Below are 24,259 nucleotides of genomic sequence, written 5' to 3' on the forward strand. Positions count from 1 at the left end.
CTGGACATAATAATTCTCATCACATAATGCAAAGAGCAATTTAAAATACCAAACACAGCTCTTTTGCTATTTGCAAGTAAGACATTATGTGGAGAGCTTATAAAGAGCACTTCTCTTTATACCATCTCTTTTTGTAGCTCCTTCCCTCAATCAGACCACCAGTTCTCACTTGTATAAACTGTGCACAGATGTAGCACCATTTTTTAAGGGAATGTTGGGGATATTGGCCATCACTGGAAAGACTTGGGGGCATATTTATCAAATAGTGAAGTTAGAGATCACCACAGTCCACTTGAGTGAAATTACACCACTCTCCATTCATTTCTATGGGATTTTAAAGGCACATGTATCAAAGGGTGAACTTTCACTTTGACCCATTGATAAATACTCTTTCAAAAATCCCATAGAAATGAATGGAGAGTGGCATAATTTTACTCTAGTGGACTGTGGTGATATCTAACTTCACTCTTTAATAAATATGCCCCTTTGACAGAAATTTGTGGCTAGAGAGGTCCAGAGAGAGGGCATACAAAACTCTGGTACTAAACTCCAACACATTGGTACATTTATTCCCATATGTGAAATTGTTCTGTCCTAGTCATTCACTATATCAACCCCACATATATTTTATTATACATATATTAAGTGAGAGCAATAAGATCAAAGCAATCTTGAAAGTTAGCTTCATATACACTCATGACAATCAGATCTCTTCTAGCGCAAACCTGTAAAAGCCCCCGGCAACAGATGTTTACTGCAAAATTACATCGGATACCATTGTTGTCCATGATTCCCAGCATTACAGAATTAAATTGTCCGCACCCTACACCGCAACGTACACTGCAAACATACACACAATTACCAATATGATTTAGCACATATTTTTTGTGGATTACACCCAAATTATGGTGCCTAGGTTCAGAGTGGAGATAGCATCACTTCTGGTTTGCCAAAGTGATGACATTAGCATTCCGTTTGCATGATGCAAGTCACCTGAGAAACAGGCTGAATAGATGCATTGAATTTTACTACAAGGTGCTAGGAGCATGTATGGATGCAAGTAACTTTTTGAATAAAATCAATGCACTTTTAATACTACCGGGGGAATGTAATAAAAATCGCTAACGGAAAAACTATTCGCAATGCGAAAAGTTATGCCTTTGCGCGAACAAATTTTGCTTTGTGCAAATTTAATATAGCTTTTGCGAGCCCGGAAACTGTTTAGCGACCACTTCCGACAGTGAAAGACCGTTTGCGAATTTTATAGTTTGCGCCAATGCGCAGTCAATGTAATAAAACTTCTTACTGAAAAAGTCGTTATGTTTGCTCCAAAAGATTACGACACCTTCAAGCACTTCTTATGAGTGCGCAATTAAAATTCGCAATGCTCAATTAAAATTCGCAGTGCGCAATTAAAATTCGCAATGCAATAACCGTTTAAGGAACAATATTACATTGCGAGATGTGGATTTTTAGTCTTATTGGTGCGAATTGTTTTGCTCTTTGCGACTTTTATTACATTCCCCTGTACATGCATTATAGCACATTGCCCATGACTTTATAACTTAGCCCTGTGAAGTCTATCAGAGGCAAGTTCCTTAAAGGGATACTGTCATGGGAAAAAAAAAATTCAAAATGAATCAGTTAATAGTGCTGCTCCAGCAGAATTCTGCCCTGAAATACATTTCTCAAAAGAGAAAACAGATTTTTTTATATTCAATTTTAAAATCTGACATGGGGCTAGACATATTGTCAATTTCCCAGCTGCCCCAAGTCATGTGACTTGTGCTCTGATAAACTTCAATCACTCTTTACTGCTGTACAGCAAGTTGGAGTGATATCACCCCCTCCCTTTTCCCCCCCAGCAGCCAAACAAAAGAACAATGGGAAGGTAACAGATAGCAGCTACCTAAGAACAACACTCAATAGTAAAAACCCTTGTCCCACTGAAACACATTCATTTACATTGAGAAGGAAAAACAGCAGCCTGCCAGAAAGCATTTCTCTCCTAAAGTGCAGGCACAAGTCACATGACCAGGGGCAGCTGGGAAATTTAAAAAAAAATGTCTAGTCTAGTCAGATTTCAAAATTGAATATAAAAAAATCTGTTTGCTCTTTTGAGAATTGGATTTCAGTGCAGAATTCTGCTGGAACAGCACTATTAACTGATTCATTTTGAAAAAAATGTTTTTTCCCATGACAGTATCCCTTTAAATGAAACAATAAACTGGGGGCATGCCATGTTCTTTAGTAAAAAACCTACCTCTAGCACCTTAAGAATCAATTTCACAATCCACTGGCTTCAATCCAGTCTCTTCACCTTACCTACTTCTCCCCCAAGTTCCTTTGTTCTATAGCAACTTAAAGGACAAGGAAAGTATTTTTCTCATTGCCTCTTCATCTAATAGAGTGCCCCTGAATGGACTTAATCACTAAGATCATTTCTCCAAAAGCCGATTCGTTCTCTTGTAGTGCCCTGTGGAACTAACACTCTATCTACTATCTCAGCACTGGCATTTTCTTTAAGGTAATGTCATAAACATGGTGCCCGCAAACAAAATGTGCATGCGCGAAAACTACTCTACCCCCTGGATGTGAAAGCTTGTATGCTGATACACTTGTTACAATAATAGTGCACTTCTGTACAGTATGCACATAGTGGTGGGAGGGCTTTGGAGGAGACTTGTGGATGAGCGCTGGTTGTATGTTCAGTGAAAGCAAGCTCACAAGTCTTTTTTAATGCGCATGTGCTGCCCTCAAGTTTTATCAACTGTGTAGACTCGCTGGTCTTGCTCTTAGTGCCGGAGCATTGCATGATGGGTATTTCTTTTCTGGATAATCGGCGCTTTTTTCTACTACAACACTGCATATCAGACCAATAGCTAAAGACACAGCGATCTTTAAACAAAGTTCCCGCAAAAAATCTTCAGGGCGAGTTCGGATGGCTCACTCCCTTCCGCTCCCCGTCCGCAACCTCGCACTACCAGCTTCAGTTCCCGGAATTTATATACTTGCACCTGCCCCGCCCATTTTGTGATGTCGGGGCAAGGGGAAGGAGAGGGCCAGGTTCAGGTTTGGAAGGGGCTGGTTAGGGTCAGGTGCCGGTTAAGGAAATCTCGACCCACACATTAGTAATAACAGCATAAGAGGTATGCCTCTCAAATAATATTTATTTATTATTACATTTTCTTTGTCCTTTAAGACTTGACCTTAAAGAGTTATACTAAATAGCCTAATGTCTATGGCCACTTACTGTCCCAACATGTTAAAAACATGTTTAAATCCTCTATTTCCGATTCAGCTGAACCCTCGAATCCTTCGCAAAAGATTCAGCCGAATACCGAATCTTAATTTGCATATGCAAATGAGGGGTGGGAAGGGGAAAACATTTTTTACTTCCATATTTTGTGACAAAAAGTCATGCGATTTCCCTCCCCACCTCTAATTTGCATACGCAAATTCGGTTCAGCCGGGCAGAAGGATTTGGCCGACTCCTGCTGAAAAAGGCTGAATCCCGAACCGAATCCTGGATTCGTTACATCCCTATTTCAAGCCAAGAGTATTAATATGAAATTAGAAGCTGTCTCTACATACTTTTGGTCATACAGTGTTTAATATAATGCAGCATTACATAATAGAATAAAGCACACTAATCTATATCATACATACATTTTTATATGAATAGAATCACAGTTGTTATTCTATTTCTTTGTAAACTTAAAATCCATAAAGTTTAAATTAAAACATGTGTACATGTTGTACATGATAAGCAATAAAAGGTGTTGTAAATGTAGGGAAAGCTATATATTTGAGTAGCTAAAATTTGCACATATTGGGCCATATTCAGTTAAATGAGAAAACCTAATCTTTTTATTCAATTCCAGATTGGCCCATAGAGCCAGATGCAATTCATTGAGATAAAGTTAACTTACTGTTTATCACATAAAAACTCTATTGAAGTCTATGGGACAAATTGGAAGTAAATTTGGTTAAAAAAAAAAAAATGTTCTCCTTGAATTAAAGCTCGCCGTCAGTTATGTGATAAACCATAAGGTAACGTTTTCTCTTTCATTTGCATGTGGCCTATTGTCTTGCTCCATATGCAGTGTTTTCCTTGCCCTTTAGGTACATCCTATATAATAAAGTTGAAGTGTCTCTGCGTCCAGTCCCTGTGTCCGTGGGATTGCGCTACTGCGCATGTGCCTAGGGTTGCCACCCAGCAGGCCCGGACTGGCAATACCTGGGGTCGGGCAAATGCCCGAAGGGCCGCTTCATACTCCGTTCAAGTGGGCCACTCGCTCCTGATTCGAATTAGAAACTGTGCCACAGACTAAAGTTTTTGGGGTTTTTTTTTTTTAAAAGGTACCTGGCGCTCATCGGAAAGTGATCCGCTCCACGCTCGCCCCCGCGTGTACGCGTGCCTGCGCATGCGTAGTAGAAGCCAGGGCAGGAAAGCTGGTGCTCAAAGGCAGGAAGCACCACGGCGCAGCGTGCCGCTGTAACGCACGCTATACCTGGCTGTCAGTGGGGCAGCACATTCTTAGGAAAAAGGTTCATTTGCCCAAGTCTAGCAGATGAACTGGGGATGACAACTGTTAGTTTTTCATACATTCCATGGCCCATATTCCTGCTTGCCTACCATCTATCTTCTGCCTATAGGTAAGATTCACCTTCTGGGAGAATCGATTGTAAATGGGATGTAATCTAGCATTATGTCCCTTTTTAATTATGAAAAAACGATTTGATTTCTATGGATTATTTTTATTGATAAAGAAATATTCCAATTAAAAAGACTGCAAGCATCTGGCTAGCCTGTTGAAAATCCTTTGCCCTTTCAAAAAATCCTATATAATAAAGTTGAAGTGTCTCTGCGTCCAGTCCCTGTGTCCGTGGGATTGCGCTACTGCGCATGTGCCCCATGGACCGTCTCTGGCGAATGTTTGACTACATTTGTTCTAGCGCCCGTTAATTTAATGGGCTTAATGTCTAGTATATTATAATACTGTGATCATTTTGTTGTATGTGTATATTCCCACTGATGTGAGCACAAAAAAATAACCCATCTTATTAAAGCAGTTGTCTGTTCAAATGTCAGTATAATTTTAGTGACTGAAAAGCTAAACCCGGTGCAATATTTTATTTTGCTTTTTATTTAGAAGCACTAAACTCTGTGAAACTATTTGGGCTGCTGGCATTGCATTGGGCTGTTGTATGCTTACTCAAAACTATAGGCCCTCCTGCAGTCTTCGCTACTTCTATGTTCCCTTTTGTGGAGCAAGGGCAGTGCATAGGACCATACATAGAGGGCTGCTGTTTGTGAGTGTTTATAGCGAGCCCTTTGCATTGCCAAAAAACTTGTTAAGACTTAGATTCTCTATTCAAATATTTATATGGTCTCTTTTTTTTACTCTTTTTCCATTCTTTTAATCTGTGAAGTATTCTGTATAGTCCTGTCTGTGCCATGTAACATATTAAAGATACGTACATGTATTCAATCTACTTTTAAAGATAATTTATGACATTCAAACCAAAAGGGTAGCAAATGCAGCACATCAGCTGACAATAAACACTTTGAAAAAAATTGGCTGTACTTCACTGTGCTTTGCTGTAATTTGGGAAGTCTCCTGTAATGCATAACAAATTAGTGATGTCTATGTAATCAAATTACACAACAGTACATGAATATCTCAGGGCCAGGGATAAAGGCAATGGAACAAAGGTTGTTTTGTTGTTTACGCATAGTCCCCTCCAGCGTAGCCAACAATAGTCCAAAAAAAATCTTTTCATTGGTGCCAGTGTGAATCACCGGTAGTAAAATATTTGAAATGGCCTTTTCCTGCATAAACAGTCATATGAAAAAGTTTGGGAACCCCTCTTAATTCTTTGGAGTTTTGTTTATCATGAGCTTTCAAAGTAGCAACTTCCTTTTAATATTTCAGTGACATAAAGTTAATTGGATTAACAGAAAATATGCAATATGCATCATAACAAAATTAGACAGGTGCATAAATGTGGGCACCCCAACAGAGATATTACATCAATACTTAGTTGAGCCTCCTTTTGCAAATGTAACAGCCTCTAGATGCCTCCTATAGCCTTTGATGAGTCGGATTTTCCATGGGGGTATTTTTGACCATTTGTCTATACAAAATCTCTCCAGTTCAGTTAAATTTGATGGCTGCTGAGCATGGACAGCCTGCTTCAAATCATCCCATAGATTTATGATGATTTTCAAGTCGGGGGACTGTGACAGCCATTCCAGAATATTGTACTTCTCCCTCTGCATAAATGTCTTTGTAGATTTCGAAGTGTGTTTAGGGTCATTGTCTTGTTGGAACATCCAACCCCTGTGTGACTTCAACTTTGTGACTGATGCTTGAACATTATCCTGAAGAATTTGTTGGTATTGGGTTGAATTAATCCAACCCTCACCTTTAACAAATACCCCAGTCCCTGAACTAGCCCCACAGCATGATGGAACCTCCACCAAATTTGACAGTAGGTAGCAGGTGATTTTCTTCCGCCATGCAAAGCGCTTTTTGTTATGACCAGATTACTCCATTTTTGTTTCATCATTCCAAAGCACTTTGTTCCAAAATGACTGTGGCTTGTCTAAATGAGTTTTTGCATACAACAAGCGACTGTAGCGTGTAGAGTGCAGAAAGGGCGTCTTTCTCATCACCCTGCCATACAGATGTTCTTTGTGCAAATTGCGCTTAATTGTAGAACGATTTATAGATACACCATCTGCAGCAAGATGTTCTTGCAGGTCTTTGGAGGTGATCTTTGGGTTGTCTGTAACCATTCTCACAATCCTCCACATATGCTGCTCCTGTATTTTTCTTGGCCTGCCAGACCTGGGTTTTACAGCAACTGTGCATGTGGCTTTCCATTTCCTGATTACATTCCTTACAGTTGAGACTGACAGTTTAAACCTCTGAGAGCTTTTTGAAGTCTTCCTCTAAACCATGATGCTGAACAATCTTTGTTTTCAAATCTTTTGAGCGTTGCTTTGAGGATCCCATGCTGTCACTCTTCAGAGGAGAGTCAACCAGAAGCACAACTTGAATTGGCCTCCTTAAATACATTTTCTCATGATTGGACACAGCTGCCTATTAAGTTCAAGGCTTAACAAGCTAATGCAACCAATTTGGTGTTGCCAGTAATCCGTATTGAGCAGTTACAAGCATTTAAATTAGCAAAATTACAAGGGTACCCACATATATACACAGCCAGTTGTTCACATTTGATTTAATTTCATACAACTGAATGTTCCTAGGAAATTAAAGACATAACAGTTATCTTTTTTGTCGAACATGGAGTAAATTATGATTAATATGTTGTACATATACCTTTAATACCTAGGGTGAGCAAATCTTGAGAAATATATTTCGTACCTAGGGCCCCTCAGGTTATGTGTCTCTTTGGCTTCTTATACTATTATGACCGTTTACATGTGAATGTACATACCATGGAAATATAAGCTGGATCAGCTTTTCTTCATTATATTGCTCGTTGTCTCCCCTCTTCACCTCTTTTCTTTCATTTCTCTCTTTCCTCTCTTACCCAGAGCTTTTCTAGCTCTCTTTCCCCTTTTCATGATATACTCTTGCACCTTTTTTCTGTTTTCCCAGGGGTTAAATTGAAAAATCTTCAATACGTTGTCAACTACTTTACTGCACATTAAACAAATGCATCAAACTGTATGGCTTTGTGTTGAAATAATAAATAAATCATTTAAAAAAAAAACATGGAGTAAATTATTATGCAGGCTGATAGGGGTTCCCAAACTTTTTCATATGACTGTAAGTAATTTAACCCCCAATACAAATTCATCTTGCTGCACTGCATCAAAGTGCAAAGCAGAAACAAAATCTACACCTCTCACTCTCCTGTTCTCCTCTCAAGTTTTAGTATGAGGCAGAGCGTAATATTCTGAGGCATTTGCAATTGTTTTCCATTTTTATTAATTGTTGTATGAGTTATGTAGTTTTTTCTTCAGCAGCTGTCCAGTTTGCAATTTCAGCAGTCTGGCTGTTAAGGTCCAAATTACCCTAGCAACCATGCATTGATTTAAATGAGAGGCTGGAATACGAATAGGAGAGGCCTGAATTGCTAGATGAATAATAAAAAGTAGCAATAACAATAACTTTGTAGTCTTACATTTGTTTTTTAGATGGGGTCAGTGACCCTCCTTTTGAAAGCTGTAAAAAGTCAGAAGAAGGCAAATAATTTCAAAAACTATAAAAAAGAAATAATGAAGGCCAATTGAAAAGTTGCTTAGAATTAGCCATTCTATAGCATACTAAAAGTTCACTTAAAGGTGAACCACCTCTTTAATAACAGTGCTGTACATTATACATTATTATAGCAAATTAGGAATATGACATAACATGATGTTGGCCTAAATTTCAGTTTAGCTTGGTGAAATTAATACTTGCTGAAGCATTTTTTTAAGCTGAGTTATACAGTCTGCCCACAGACCATTCTGTAGGAAAAACTTTTGTTTAATTTGATTATTTCCTTATGTTGCCTGTTGAATTTTGTGTCTGGGGGAAAAAAACTGCTGTGAATAAAAAACAAGCACAACATACATTGGGTGTCAGTGTCTCCTTCTTTGAAAAAAGGTATTGCTGCTTCTGTCATTAAAGTGAAGTCCCTACACTGTGTAGAGATCAATTTTTAAATTTTGCTACATTATAATTGTAAAAGCATTTTAATGAACCACCATGAAATTGATACATGACATAAATGTACATCTAATTCCAAATGTTTCATCAGATAAATATAAATCAGAGGATTTCATGCAAGTTCAGAGATTAAAGCAGTGATTGTAAAAAGGTAAGGATGTGGGGTTTTTTTTATTTCTTTGCTTTTATTAAACTGTAAATAAAGTGCTTAAGAGAATCTCAACCCAAAAAGTTATTTTTCCTAATAAAACAAAACATAGTTTTAAGCAGCTTTGCATTACACATTCATTACAATTTTGTTATGGTTTTTAAGTTATTTGTATATGTATTGTTATTGAAAGCCGTGTTTGTTTGTCCCTTTCTATTCTCTCTCCTGATGGATCAGACTGTTGATACAGGGTAAGACAATCCACCTCTTTTCTACAAATGCTGCTTCCAATTGGAATTGTTTTTGCAAATAACTTTAAATGCACTGACAAATTATAATAAATGTATATTGGAAAGCTGCTTAGAATATTTTTTTTTTTTTAAGTAGGCAAACCTTTATTTTGGGGTCAACATGCCCTTTAAATATATTAGATACCTTTTTAAAGAAATGCACTATATAGAATTGAGGTTTCCTAATGTTAATTCTTTAAAGGACAAGGAATTAGGCTAGAAATGCTGTACATTATGGTTTGGGGAGCTGTACCATCCCAATGGAACCCCAGGCTTTCTTTTATCTTTAATGTTTGCGCCAGACCCAGCACAATGGTGTCTGCATGCCAACGTCAATGCGCCAGTGCCACAACCCATGTGGTGGCTATCGGCACCGACATCTTGGCTGTGGCGGAGAAGAAGAAGAGAATGCCGTTGGGCGCCACTGACAGTACCCCCTCCCCAGGACCACTATGTCTTGGCTTCTGAGGAAATTGCTTGTAGAATTCTCGCACTAAACAGGGAGCATGGACAGGGCCGACATCAGGGGGGACGGGGGACGAGTGTCCTGGGCCAGACATGAAGGGGGCCCAGCAGTGCTGCAGTTTTGAAAGAGCTGGGCCCCCTTTGAGAGAGCCCGAGCCGTGTGGCCATTTTTCAAGTCCCGAACGGAAGAATTGAGGAACTGCCGAAAAGCCAAAGGACCCGAAGCTACGAAAACAGCCGAAGCCGAACTCCCGAAGTGGCGAAAGACCCGAAGTCACAAAAACAGCCGAAATTGAAGTCCTGAATTTGCGAAAAGACCCAAAGTCACGAAAGGAGGCGAAGTTGAAGTCCTGAAGCCATGAGTTCAATTCTAATGAAAACAACACTGGTGAATATCTTTGAATGAATGCCAGGGTTATTAGTTTGAATGTAGTGGAAGTTACTGATTTTTTTTCCTAAGGGAACATCACTTGCTGTACTAGTGGAACTTAATACCAAGGTCCCTATCACATTGGCATACACTGTGGTCAATTTTGTTAGGCACCAATTAACCTGCTGATATGTTTTTGAAGTGTGTGAGGAAACCCATGCAAGCTAGGCTGCCATCAGAAATCACGGAGCCCACTTGTCACCCTTCCCCCCCATCCATCGGTACAAAGGCCACACAAGACACAAGTGTTAAAACATTAAGGGCCCCCCTACAAGTTAAAGAAAAAAAGCATTGCTGGCCACTGACTCCCTACAAGTTATTAAAAGAATTTTTGCCAGGGCCACAAGTTTTTTCATTTTTAAAAAAAAATCATTGGTGGCTAGGGCCCCTACAAATCTGCAGCTCACTGAAAGTGGGGGCCCAGCTATGCAAGGAAGCCCCCCCTTAACTCCCCAAACTATCCAGGCTCAGGACAGGTGTACCCTTTGCCCCACCTGATGGCGGCCTTTGTACATAGAGCCCTTGCTTGAATCCTGAGCTATGCAAGGCAGCAATGCTAACCTTTAAATCACCTTGCATAACTATGTTTTTTTTTCTGTACCAATGATTACATTCAATTGTGAGTACAATTGCTGGCATTGGTTCAGTATACAAGAAGTGCGTAAACAAACAACACTGTTTCAAGCAACAAAGAGCCTCACAGATTGGTGCACATTTGACACTTAGACACCTTGTAAATGGAACAGAACAAGAAATGATATCAGAACATGCTGCAATTTATATTACCAAAAACAAACATGCCATACCACCCATAACAGAAGTTCCTCGGATATGCAGCATGATCTGAAGTTACTAAAAACATTCCTAGAAACGAAATGGCAGACTTTCTAAGACTATAACAAACAAGGAATCAAGAACTGCTCTGGGAATCCTCAAAAGCAGAGATTAGGGCCAAGATATAGCCAATTCAGCCAAGCACAACAAATATAGAAAAATATAAATTATGCAATTGACTTTCAAAATTCCCACAACAACGTCAATGCAGAACAAGCGCACGCAAACCAAACAGTGTTATTACTCATACCCGACAGGGAAAGCCCAAAGAAACATAACTTTTATAAACACACATAACATGCATTTTTCAAGGAAGAGAAGCTCCACCCCAGGGTCTGAAGTTAGTGATTATAATCACTAGGGGGGTCTGATTGGTTTTACCAATTTTACCTTTAGTTGCCCTTTACAAACAGATCATTGCAGTGACTTAAAGGCCATGTAAAGCTTCATTTTACCACCATGTATTTGTTATCTTCCCCACCCAAGCCACATGACATCTGCAAACAGGACATGTACTGTATGCTGTAAAGTTCATGCAATGCAGAATGCAGGTTTACACAGGCACAACATACTTTGATAAAACGTTCTGCTGGGGTTGAGCACTGTAATGGTTAAGCTGAGCTCAGGAGAGGTGGTTAGGGGAGAAAAATAAGATCAGACAGCTAGAGTTTCTATGGGAACCAGCAATGCTATCTCTTCATTGGCTGTTAGACTGGAGGGTGTGTTTAGTAATCTGAGCTGAAAAGAACTGAGCATGCTCAGAAGTCAACAGCTAAAGCAAATTCCTGAGGGAGGGAGCTGAGTGGGTTAGAGGAGGAGAAGGATTTCTAGGTGATTAGGGAGATGCTGCCGCCTTACTTTTAACCTTTTAACAACCAGAATGATAGGTATCTAAAGATTTCAGAGACTGATGAAATTTGGGTGTGTGTGGTGGTGGTGGGGGGGGATTAAATGTCCTTTGAGCTGGCCATCCACTTAAATGTCTACTTAATTCGTGGTTGCCAAATGAGTGCCCTAAACTGGTCTCCCATGCTCTAGGACAATTTGGGCTTACCTGATCAGGCCTACAGAGATTCAGCTCTGCAACAAGATAGATAATAGAACTCTTAAGGTCATTCTCGACCCCAGGGGACACAAGATCAGGAGTACTAAGGGTTGCAAGAGTGAGCCCCTTAGTGCTAGCTATGTACTTAGCGATGAAAAATCCAGTGCTCAGTGATGAATGCAGCATCACAAGGTGCAGGGCAGGTAGTAAGTATGGGAACCTGATGAGGGTTGCGCCTCCTACATTGCACACCCAACTACCCGCCTCTTTCTTTTGAATGGAGCATTCCCAAACACAGGCAACTTTCCATTTACTGTGCAGTCTCTGCTCCCCTAAATGGATCCTGCTGCTATTTGCACAATGTCCTATGCAGTGAGCAAGAGGCAAAAAAAACTAATTGCCTCCGCACAATGTTCTACAAAAAAATGGCTAATTTCAGCCTCTTTATGCACTTTGCACACCGCATAGGGCATTGTAAATTAGCCCTTTTGTGTCTTCATATTTTGCAATAGGCATTACGTTTTTTCCCTATGAACACAAAATTGTAATATATTTCACATCACAGTTTATTTAGAGTTAAATGTCAACAGAGGATACAAATTTTACGAAAATGTCATTGTTTTCCCATGGCTATTGTGAGAACTGTGCCTTTCTGTTGGTATTTTGTAATTTCAAACAGAATTGTAATAACTTTTTAAAATAAGCTTTAATATACGTAACAATAAAGAACATGCTTTTATAAGCATTGCATGTTTGTTTTTAGTCCACTGCATTTTATTTTAATAGAACACTCATTTCTTGCTTTGTTTGAAAATACTGTATAACTGTGGGAATAACCTTTGTATGGTCTATTTTAATGTAGAACAAAATGGCCCGAAATCAGTATGCTGAATAAAATGTCCTTGTTTAGAATAATAATGCAGGAGAAATAAAATGCCATGTGCTTGTCGCTACAAATTAGACTTCTTATTATCTTTGCTTGCAGACCAATTCCATGTACCAGATTTAAATGGAATTCTTTTATGATGTTGTTTACATCTAAATAAGACAAAAGATCAGCTTCAAACCATCTGTTTGAGTATGTTTTCAATTTCAAACGGATATTTGTATGTTCTGCATTCTTTTTTTATTTACATGGGTGTAATAACTATAATTTATTTAGGATTATATTTAGAAATATAACTAAATTATAAATGATGAGCAAAATTTTTCCTGCAAAATGTCATTTTATTCCCCCCTGTTATTTTATCCCCCCACTTACTGTGGAGGCATTTGACTTGACAGTCCAATTCTGCCACTGTTCAGACAAGCCTGTTTAATCTGGGCACTTCCATGGCCAGATTGTCCGATGATTTCTATTGAAATTTTTTCCCTTTTTCATTTCTTCAACTTGTTAAGATTACCATTATTCTGCTGCTCTTGTCTACTAGTCAGAAGGTGCAAGTTATTCTCATCGGTTCATTTGAGATACCCATTCCAGTTATCTGGAAACCCGTTATTTTAATCATAATTTAAAACTATTTCCTTTTTCTCTGTAATAATAAAACAGTACCTTGTACTTGAAGTAAGATATAATGAATCCTTATTGGAGACAAAATAATTTTAATGAATATTTAAATGATTTTTTTTTTATTTGACTAAAACCCCAGGTCCCGATAACAGGTAGTATACTTGTACTAGCAACGAGCAAAATTTTTGAACGGTGCGGATTAGCGGCAACATTGTACATTTTGCCATACAAATATTTTTCGCACAACCACTGCAAATTTTGGAGGCGAAAAAACATCCATAGCATAGAAAATTCACAGCAAAAAAAAAAAACTGCCCATTGTCGTCAACTTGTTTCGCTAATTTTTTCGGCAAAAGGGGACAGAGCAACTTATGACTGGCAATTACCAATCATTGAGGGGCCTTGTACTTAATAAGGTTTATTTAATTAGAGATGGGGTGCATAGTGGAAAAAAAAGTAGACGCAGACCGTACCTTGCCCATGCTTACTACCCATGGGTGCAGGTCTTTGAATCACAGTGACTTGCGCCTCTCCAGTAAACAAAGTATGGCACTGTAATAATGAGTGTTGGACTGTGAGCAGCATGCAGATATTCCAGCCCTTACAGGATTAAGAAAAACACAGAACATAGGAGGGCCTAGCACTTATAACCAGGCTGCACTGGAATCTCTGGATCAAGTGCTCTGTAATTGATCACAAAGAGGTGTGATTTTGCAAACCTCTATTTGAATCCTTATGTACGCCAAGTATAGAGCTTCTTGGGGGAGTCCGCCAAGTGCTTCACAGCTTGTGTGCAGACCTGTCGACTCTTTCCATTTTCCCAGGAATGATTTGAATTTGGGCTCCCTCCCTCAGTCTCCTGTCACTTTTCAGCATTCCCCTGATTTTCTAGTAGTTGGGGGGTAAAATCTGATGTTTGCACGTGCAGAACCCTTCAGTGAAGTCACCGGAGCAATATGCTCATGCACAGTGCGGGATATTTGGCTTCAGTAGCAGTTGTGCACATGCATGTGACGTTCCTTCTGCTGTTCTAGCATTATGATGGTTGTAGCAAAGCAAAATAAAAATGTATATAATGTCTCGTTAACATTGTTTTCTTTCTTAACCAAAGCTTGAAACTGAAGGTGGCTTGAGTACTCCCTTGCTTTGAAGCCATAAGATTGATGTTTATGCTGTCCCTTGCATTCAGACAATGGTAGGATTTATCAACAACGCTGCTTTTACTCTTAACACCATAGAAGTGATTGCATAAAATAAGTTAACAGCTCCACTTAGTGTTCATGGCAAAGAACGGTATTCTATTCTGTGTATTTGCAGGATGCAAGGATTAGCCCTAACCTGCATATTACCTGTTTAATCCACTCAAACTCTCAAAACATTTACTGCATTATAAGAAATGTCAGCAATTTTCCTAACTATGACACTAGCTCCTGCAAATTTAGAAATGGTTAACCCCACCCACGTCATGTGCACTCTTTAAAACACTTTAAAAAGCACACAAAAAAGAAAATAGTTTTTGTGCAGACTACAAAATATAACTAAAGTTCTAGTTTATTTTAATCTTTGCCCTATAATGTAATTTTTTTTAAACTAAATATATACAGTATAAATCTATAATTCATAAGAGTCATGAATATCCTGTTAATGATATTATAAATGGTGCTTAGTGGTCTCATCAGATATATTCTGTGTTTAGTCATTTCTGTCACATGACTCAATGAAACTTATGTATTATAATAAATAATGTACCTACAAAGATAAGCAAATAGTGGGTGGGGCAAGTGGAAATAACTGGTACCTTCCTTCCAGTATTAAATGAAAAAAGTATAAAAAAAACTTTTTTCCACTTTATTTCATAAGTTAAAATTATGACACCAATTCACACCATATACTGGTATAATGTTTTGGGGAGGTGTATTACCCATATAACCATTGGTATATGGTGTGAATTTGTGTCATAATTTGAACTTATGAAATAAACATTCACTTTTTTTACAAGTTTATACTTTATTTAATAAATAATGTACCCCATGTTGTAAAATATGAGGATACTCAAAATCACCTGGGAGGCCTTCAGCCTCATGCTTTTATTATGGTCATGTAACTGCCTGGTGACTTATAATATCCCTATATTTTTGAACAGGGAGTACATTATTTACTATATAATTTTATTGTAAGTCTAAAGTCCCAATGCTCCTAGTCTGAGGTTTGAAGTAATTGTAAAATGAGCATGCATGTAGCTTTCACACTAACACGCAAAAAAGAAGCTGCTGGCAGTTGTGGAAAATATATTTCTTAAAGGCAGATTTAGGTGAAATACAGGTATTGGGTCTCTTATTCAGAACCACAACATCCAGAAAACTCTGAATTACAGGGAAGGCCATAACAATATTACTGCTATTATAAAGCAATAATTTTAAAGCTGGGCTATTTTCAGTGACCTTACCCCCATTACTTTATTTATAAACAGGGCAATTTGTTCAGAGCTCCCTATCTACCGTTCAACAAACAAACCTCTCCCTTTTCTAAGCACAGACTTTGAACAGCTCATTTTTAGGGGCTTCTCAGTGCACTGATGATTTGAGGCAGGGGTATCCAAATTACGAATAAATCTCTTATCCGAAATGCCCCAGGTCCAAAGATTTCAGATAATAGATATATTCCATACCTGTACCTGAATTCTTTTCTAAAATTTCCTCTCCATGTATTGTAAATCAGAAAGCCGAGTGTGTTAACACAGAGTAAGGAAATCCAAAGAATGGTTTGTTATAAGTAATGACATTTTATAGATTCTATGGAAAGTATTGTAAATGGATTACTATGATTTATATGCTGTACAAAATACAAGCTAAACCAAGCGGAAGAACACAACTTTAACATTATCGAAATTTGCATTAGCTATTTGGATGATGAAGCCCTGGTAAACATGCATACAAGAGGAGCGTAGCTATTCATTTATTGCTCTCAGATTGAATAATAGCTCACCAACATTATAATATTAAATAAGGGTGACAATATAAGCTATTCCTTTTCCTTCCCCAGTTACAACCCTGATTGTGTGAAAATCCCATCCAATTTTAATTTCTACCATGCAGACAAATGGACCTGCAGGGCCTTTATTTACGCCATTGGGGTTTATGTACCATTCGCCTTTTCATAAACAAGGAATTTGGAGTATATTATTTACAGACTTTACATAAAGAAAAAAATCACTGGCAAACAGGCCCCATAGACTTTATTTGTTTTCTAGGCACCTGAATGGAAAGAAAAACAATGTTATAACCTAGATAGATGTGTTCTCATTAAAGTTTTACAGCCTTTAATTAGGATGTTCTGATTAATAAATGATGGATCATAATTGAGTTTTCTCATGGGTTATGGAGAAAACACGCTCATACCGAGGGATCAGTTACTACTGAATAAGTAAAAAGTCAAACTAAAGTTTACTTGCAACTTGTGCAGTGAGTGTTTGTTGCTGTTAATGGGGTTTCCATTGTGAAAAGCCTAGAAGTCAGGTTACCTTGTCCTTTAAAAATTCTGCTCTATAGTGGAAAGAGACTTGTATATGTGTACACAATATGGTGATGTGCCTCCTTTACTAGGATACGGATTATGAAATGAATTTCTCACACAACAATATCCAATAGAGCTTTATATAAAACAAGGAAAAAATAAGTGTTTTCATTAGTGTTTATGGCTCATTTGTGTCCGCAGTGAGCAAAGTGCAACTTCAAGGACAATGAATGAATGCATTTTGTCGCCAATTGGACACATTTGTGCTGAATATTTTCAGTCATTCCAGGGTGTGTGTCTTATTCTGTTGACACCAGTTGCTGTGGGAACCCTGGAACTACTTGCATCCGCAACAATAGTGAATGGTAATAGACTAAGGTCTCTTGTAGTTTTCCCAGTTCCCACAGGTAGGGGCACACACTCTAAAACACTGAAAAGCTTCCTTGCATTGGAGGTCTATTGCAGTTTTTCATGGTTTGCATTTTCAACAGTAGCACTAACCACTTACTTAGCTTTAGACCACATCTTAGTTGCAGTCCTCTCTGTTGCTTCTGGCAGGTCATTAGCTACTGAGGGTCTTTATATTGCCTTCATCACCCCCAATTCAATGGGAACTAGGTGCAAGATCCTCCTACCCTGTTCTCTTTTCTCACTTGTCCTCAGCACCTCGCATCCAATTGGGTCTCTCCAGGAGGTACATTTACTAAAAGGGGAAAGTTAAAATTTTGAGTATTTTCATCAATAATTCTCCTCAACACTCAATTTACTAAAAGGAGGTGACTTTTGGCGAAGTAATTTCACATTGTGGAACATTCACATCTTTTCACCAGGTGCAAGACCAATTTACCAAGAGCACAAAATGAATTTTCACCATGAGAAATATCACCAGGTTCAGGCTGAGAGAGTAGCCACATTTGCATCTATCTACATTATTTCCTCCACTCAATGTACCAGATACATATTTTTTAAGGAGTAAATTATCCCCCACTACAGTTGTACTATGTGAATAGTGATGGGTGAATCTGTCCCATTTTGCTATGGCAAAATTTGCGAAACAGCAAAAAAAAAATTATAAACAGCGAAACTTATTGAAATCAATGGGGTTCAAAATAATTTTGACACAAGCAACAATTTTAATATGCGCAACTATTTTGTCCAAATGCATTAAAGTCAATGGCTTCTGAATAATTTTGTGGAGAATTTCTCCCAGAGAAAATTTAGCCCGAAATCTTTTTTGCCAGATTACTCTTGCAACAGCATACTTATGATTTTTAGTGAATATGAAAAAATTAATCTGACCTATTGAGGGGAACTTTGGCTGGGCTAGATAAGGAGAAAATTCACACTTTCGTTAATATGCCCCCATGTATGTTCTGAACCAGCAGTGATACCTACAGTATATAGCCAATATAAGTATCACTTCTCCAATACTTTTTATAATTATTTGTTTTTTTATTTGTGATTTTTGCTACTGGCTAACACGGCACCACAGTTTTTGTTTTCAATTTATAATAGAAATTTGCTGAGACAAAATGTGTATTCATTATGCAAAATGTTGTGTTGTGGTTTAAAACCAATTTAAAGAAGAGTGCTTCCTAACAGATTGGTGACTGTTGTCCTCTGTTCCACCAGTACAGTGACATCTATGACTTCAAACTTCTGTCATTGAATGAGTTGTATCACTTATTCATGAGAAATCATGCTGGAGAGATAGCAGTAGGTATAATGAGGCCCTTGGGGAGCTTAGGCTATGGTGTACCCCCAATGCACCAGTGTTTGTGATGAACGAATACACCTGTAATTCTTTAACCAGGTGGGACATTGTCACATGCATTATTTAGTAGGATGATGTCGGCTAAAAGGCAACAGCCACATGGTTCCTATGCACATCAGGTAAGATGCTTTCTCCATCAGTGAGTTTAGACAGCAGCCCTTACATAGTTCTTTATTGCTTGCTCATTGCGCTGGCAATCTCAGCTGTCACTTTAAACAGCTTTGTGGCAGTGGCTATACTTACCAATAGGTCCTTGCGAACAGAAAACAGATTCCTCTATATACTCAATACCTGCCTGGCTGATTTCACACTGGGGGCAGGCTGGTTTTATGCGGGTTTGTTTGACATCAGCAATAGTCCATTAGCTATGATCACTTGCAGGCTGCTCCTGTACAACATAATAGGTGTTATTTTCTTGAGTATCCTCTCCTCTCAGTGCGAGCTGTATTTTGCGGTGGTTTACCCTTTTCAGTATGTGAGAAGCATGACCAAAAGTCGAACTGTGGGAATACTGGTCTTCTGCTGGATATTCCCATCCATAATGACATTAATTTATGGCCTATTTGAGGAGTCCACTTCCACATTTAAAGGCATTAGCAATATCGTTAGTAACCTTTGTGTTTTCATTATCATGTTTGGCCTTAATATTAAACTGTACCTTATTGCCAAGAGCCAGCAGCAGAGGGAACACTCTGGCACTCAGGACACAAAGAAATCCTCGCTTAGGCTTATTATTGTGGTATCTTTCACATTTCTTCTCCTCTGGACACCTGCCACAGCAAATGAATGTGTCTGTAGTTTGTGCACTTGCAGAACTTTTGAAAGGGATGCCATCAACCCCTTTTCTATCCTGATAGTGGTGGCATCTGTTGTAAACCCTATCCTGTACCTGTGTGGCAGTCGAGCAGTGCGTGCAGCCTTGTGGAAGAACAAAGTACCCTGTACTTTCTGCAAAAGGTAACTGTTACTGACTTGGCAATGCATACTGTATGTGAGCAAATTAATGTTGTGTTATTTATTTACATGGCCATGGTTGTCCAATATTGTAGTGTTGTTTACTCAAATAAAGCACTAACACACTAAGCAGTATATTATATACATTTTAAACTTGACAATGGTTACAGACAGGGTCGGACTGGGCATGCAGAATACCAGAAAAAAAAACCCTGCTGACATATACCTGCTCCCTGGCAGGAAACCCTGAGCACTGCCCCTAACTACCAAAAATGCCTGACGGTGGCCACAAAAATAATAAGGTATGGGTGGAGGGGGGTTGCGGCTGGGAGTTGCAGCTGGGGTGGGTGGTCTGGTACCCCCAAGTGATTGTATATACTTACCTGAAACCCCGGGTCAGTGCTCCTATCGGCAGAAAACTGCACTGGCTCGGGGTTCTTCCAGCGAGCACCACGGAGCGATCCTCTTCTTCTTTTTTCTCGCCGCTGCGCATGTGCAGTAGAGTGAAAAGCCGAACTTTAACTAAAAAGTCAGCTATTTTGTTCTACTGCGCATGCATCTGCCCTGGGAAATTTGAAGAAGCCAGAAGAGGATCGCTCCATGGTGCTCGCTGGTATAACCCCGGTGCAGTTTTCTCCTGATAGGAGCACCGGGCCAACATTTGGCACCCCCAGGTGGAAGAAGACTTTCTTTCTCCTTTAAGGCAGAGGTGCAGGCTGGCTAAGAAGGTAGAAACATGAAGTAAGATGAATGGCATGAGGGAGAAAGCAGAGGAAGGAATGAGAACTGTACAATGAATAAAATTGGATCTTCACTGCAGGCTGGATGTGTAATCTTTGCATTAAGCACACACTGAATGATGCAGACATACTGTAACACATATGTGCCCCAATTAAATATAATCAATAGATGGTGGTTTGTATACCTAGGCTAGTGAAAATTGGTTTGAGAATTTGTGGGAAGTGGCTTACTGGGTTTGAATTTGTTGACCAGAAACTTGGATGACAAACATTTTCTATAAATCAATTTTCTATTTCGATTTTGCTTAGAGTATTAACATAATTTTCTATCCATTGTTTCTGACATTTAAATACACTTTTCAAACACTACTGTTGCTCATGCTATTTATTTAGTGCTAAATAGTGTCTGCAAAATTCTCACTACTGTGTGGGATGCAATGGAATCTGCAGACTTATCCAAGTCACTGTTTGTCTCCAACCTACTATCAGGGCCATTTTTTCTATTTAGGTACAGAAGACCACCCTCTGGAGCTGCTATCCTAGGCATGGGCCTTAAGGTGGCAGACATGTGGCAAAATCCGTCGATGGAGCCAGAGGGGTAGTCCCTCTCCCAGCTTCCCGACTACCCTGCAGTCATCTGCCATACTCATTAAATTTTCTTTCTGATTTGGCAGTGATCTCAGGACCCCACTCAGTTTGTGCCATAGCTCTACCCCTCATGTCATGGCCCTACCCCCCCTCATGTATCTGCCCTCATTCAGGCTAATATGTACACAAAAAGCCGTTATTTACCCATTATACTGTGGTTTTTCCCCAGAAAGTAGCGGGCACTTGCAAAATGGTTTGCACACAATTTACCTACCAGTGCTGTTGCAAATATGAATTTGCTTTTTTTCCAATATGAATTTGCTTTTTTTTCCAATATGTGTGCAATTTGTCAATTCCAGCAGTGATTCCAGCAGTGATGTGATAGCATGTGATTCAGTTGTATGTGTTGATGCAACATGCAAAGCATAACTTTGAAATAATCATTCTAGGGCTGCCTTGTGTCTGTGTGCCCTAGTATAGGCAGTATAAAACTGGAGCCTACAGTTCTGAACACTCCATTTCTTGCAAATAAAAAAATGTCACAGTAATTCACCCAGTTAAAGACTCCTCACTATTAAGGTGCTGTATTTCTCACTACCGTTTCTGCAAGTCGCCTCAAAAATAGATTCTTACCTTGGTCAAGTGGGGAGTTTCTCATTTCATGCAATCGAATTGTTAACATTGCCTGTTGGTTATGAGCTGGTGTTTTTTTTTTTTTTTGTTTTTTTTTTTTAGTGAAAGAACAAATGGGCAAAGTAAAAAAAACATGATCAGAAATGGGTGAGAAATTTAATAGTTGAGGAAACTTTTCACAGAGAGAAATTCACTGGATTTTCTTACGCTAGGAGAAAAACCTTACTTTGAGCAAAATCTACCAAAGTGTGCCTAAGGTGTAAAGTGTATCTTTTTGTAAGTAGTCCAATGTTCAGTTCCACCAGTAGATGGCAGCAACCCCCAAGGCTGGGCATGCGTGAAATTTCTGTAAGATATTTATTTTTGTGTAGGAGGGCCCAGGCCCAGAGACCTATATAATGGAGTTGGGTAGATCCATGTTCCTTAATCTTGGGTTCCCAGATGTTGCCAAACTATAACTCCAAGCATTCTTCAACATATAATCAAGAGACAAACATGCTGGAAGTCATGGTCCATCAATATCTGGGGAAACCAGGTTAATATACAAAGAGATAGATAGGTGTAGCATAGTGGGGACTTCCAGTGAGGGGTGGGTGAGAGGGGTTGTGCAGTGTGAGGTTGAACAGATGGAGTAGGTGGAAGTAGCACCTTTCCAAAGTCGCTTTCACCACCACAGTAACTGTCTACATCCTTATTTTATACTGTGTGTGTGTATATTTATATATATATATATATATATATATATGTATTTATATACATTGTTGTTAAGTTACTGATGCATCCTAACATTTAGCTAGACAGAACAGCAGTGAGTGTTCCTGTTGCATATTCATGATATTAGCAGTGAATTTAAATTGCAAAAGTACTCAGGGCATGTATACATTTCTTTTACCTTTTATGCCGTGTATGACTATGTGAATCATATTCTTTTTCTTTCCTTTAATTACAGGAATATTAACCCTCAGAACCAAGGGGATGAAGAAATTCCAGGCTCAAAATGATTTTATGTAAATATTGTTCTTGTCTTATGCTCAAACTGATCATTTTTTAAAATATATATAATAGTACATGTGCACTGTATTCAGCTTGTTTGTTGATTCTATAGACTCTATGGGCCTCATTTATTTAAAAAAAGGAGGAGGGGCAAAATTGCTCCCACCTAGGAAAACTCCAGGAATGGATGGCCTACCAAGTGATTGTCACCAATAAAAAACATTTAACTCCACTGCTGGTAATGTAGTTAAATGCAATTTTACAGGGGCGGACCTACCAATCTCTATGAACGAGTCATTGACTTATTCACAAACCTGGGAAAGACCCACTGCAATGTGCCTCCTACAGGCCAATCTCCAAAATTAACGTAGACACCAAAACTCTAGCTAAAGTTTTAGTTACCTGGCTTAACCAGGTAACTTAACTTTAATCTCCCCTGACCAAATGGGCTTCATGCCTGGCCAGATGACAGACATCAACATCTGCTATCTGTTCACTAATCTGACTGCCTCACATGACAACTGTGGCCACTACAAGTCGTCTGTGGATAATGAAAAAGCATTTGATTCCGTTGAGTCTATCTACAGGCTACTTTGGTTAAATTTGGCATATGCCCTAATGCCTGCAAATGAATCTCAGCACTATTCCATCAACAGCCCGATTGAGAATGAATAAAAACATCCTCCCAACATTGTCGCTTTATAGGGGTACCCGGCATGGATGCCACCTCTCGCCACTCTTCTTGGCTCTTGCAATGGAGCCCCTGGTCTCTCTCCTTAAGAGATGGCATGGAGTGGAGGGGCTCCATATTGGTCCTATCATAGAATCTATTGTGCACGCTTCCTGGAAAACCCTTTGAAGCCCTCACTTCTGCCCTTCAAATAATCAACACACACCCTTCTAAGCTCTAAAGATAAACTGGGCTAAATCCCAAATTTTCCCCATAAACTCCTTCCAGCCAGACCACCACTGGCTCCATTCCGAATTACTCTTGGTGACCACTTTTAAATACCTTGGTGTCCACGTTTATGGAGACCTTTCGCAATACCTTGACCTTAACTTAGCTCCACTGGTACATACCTTGGAAAACAAACTGAAGACATGGTCCACACTCCCATTAACACTACTGGGATGCAATAACCTTTTTAAGATGGCCAAGCACTTTTCACTATACCCTCGCAGGTTTTCCATAAAGTCAACTCCCTTATTACTTCTTTATATTGGAGTGAGCGCTTTCCTTGCCGCACCTTAAAACAGTCCCGATTCCTGACTTTGGGCCACATTAATTTAGAGTAAAATATGTAAATGATTTCTTGGACCAGGGTTATATACTCTCATTTAATGCACTGAAGTTAAAGTTTCAATTGGCAAACACAATGTTCTTCATATACTTACATCTTAGGCACTTCACACAATGCAAAGATATGATCTTTACTCCCAATCTGGCCAAACCAATTTTGCAATTCTACACACTACTAAACTCTCCACCTGATCCCCTTGGGGAAATAGCTAATAGCAAATATAGCCTTATTTCCATATAAGTGCCTCACTATATGGCAATATTTTAATTTGTACTTGTAAATGTTGTAAACATAGTGTTATATAGAAGAGCAAAACTTTTTTTTCCTGGCTGCCCTAGTAGGACAGTAACT

At 39.0% G+C, this 24,259-nt stretch overlaps 2 protein-coding genes across 2 annotated transcripts in view; one reads left to right on the top strand and one right to left on the bottom strand.

Annotated features, from left to right (window-relative positions):
• The window catches only part of fkbp8.L (FKBP prolyl isomerase 8 L homeolog), a 450,571-nt gene that overhangs the window by 401,937 nt on the left and 24,375 nt on the right, over positions 1-24,259 (bottom strand). The window lies entirely within an intron of this gene.
• Positions 19,022-22,890, top strand: LOC121393593. Its single transcript, XM_041562431.1, has 2 exons — positions 19,022-19,656; positions 22,564-22,890. Exons 1-2 carry the CDS (start codon positions 19,067-19,069, stop codon positions 22,613-22,615), a joined length of 642 nt encoding a protein of 213 aa, XP_041418365.1. The 5' UTR covers positions 19,022-19,066; the 3' UTR covers positions 22,616-22,890.

This window comes from Xenopus laevis, chromosome 1L (genome assembly GCF_017654675.1).
Source record: "Xenopus laevis strain J_2021 chromosome 1L, Xenopus_laevis_v10.1, whole genome shotgun sequence".
NCBI lineage: Eukaryota > Metazoa > Chordata > Amphibia > Anura > Pipidae > Xenopus > Xenopus laevis.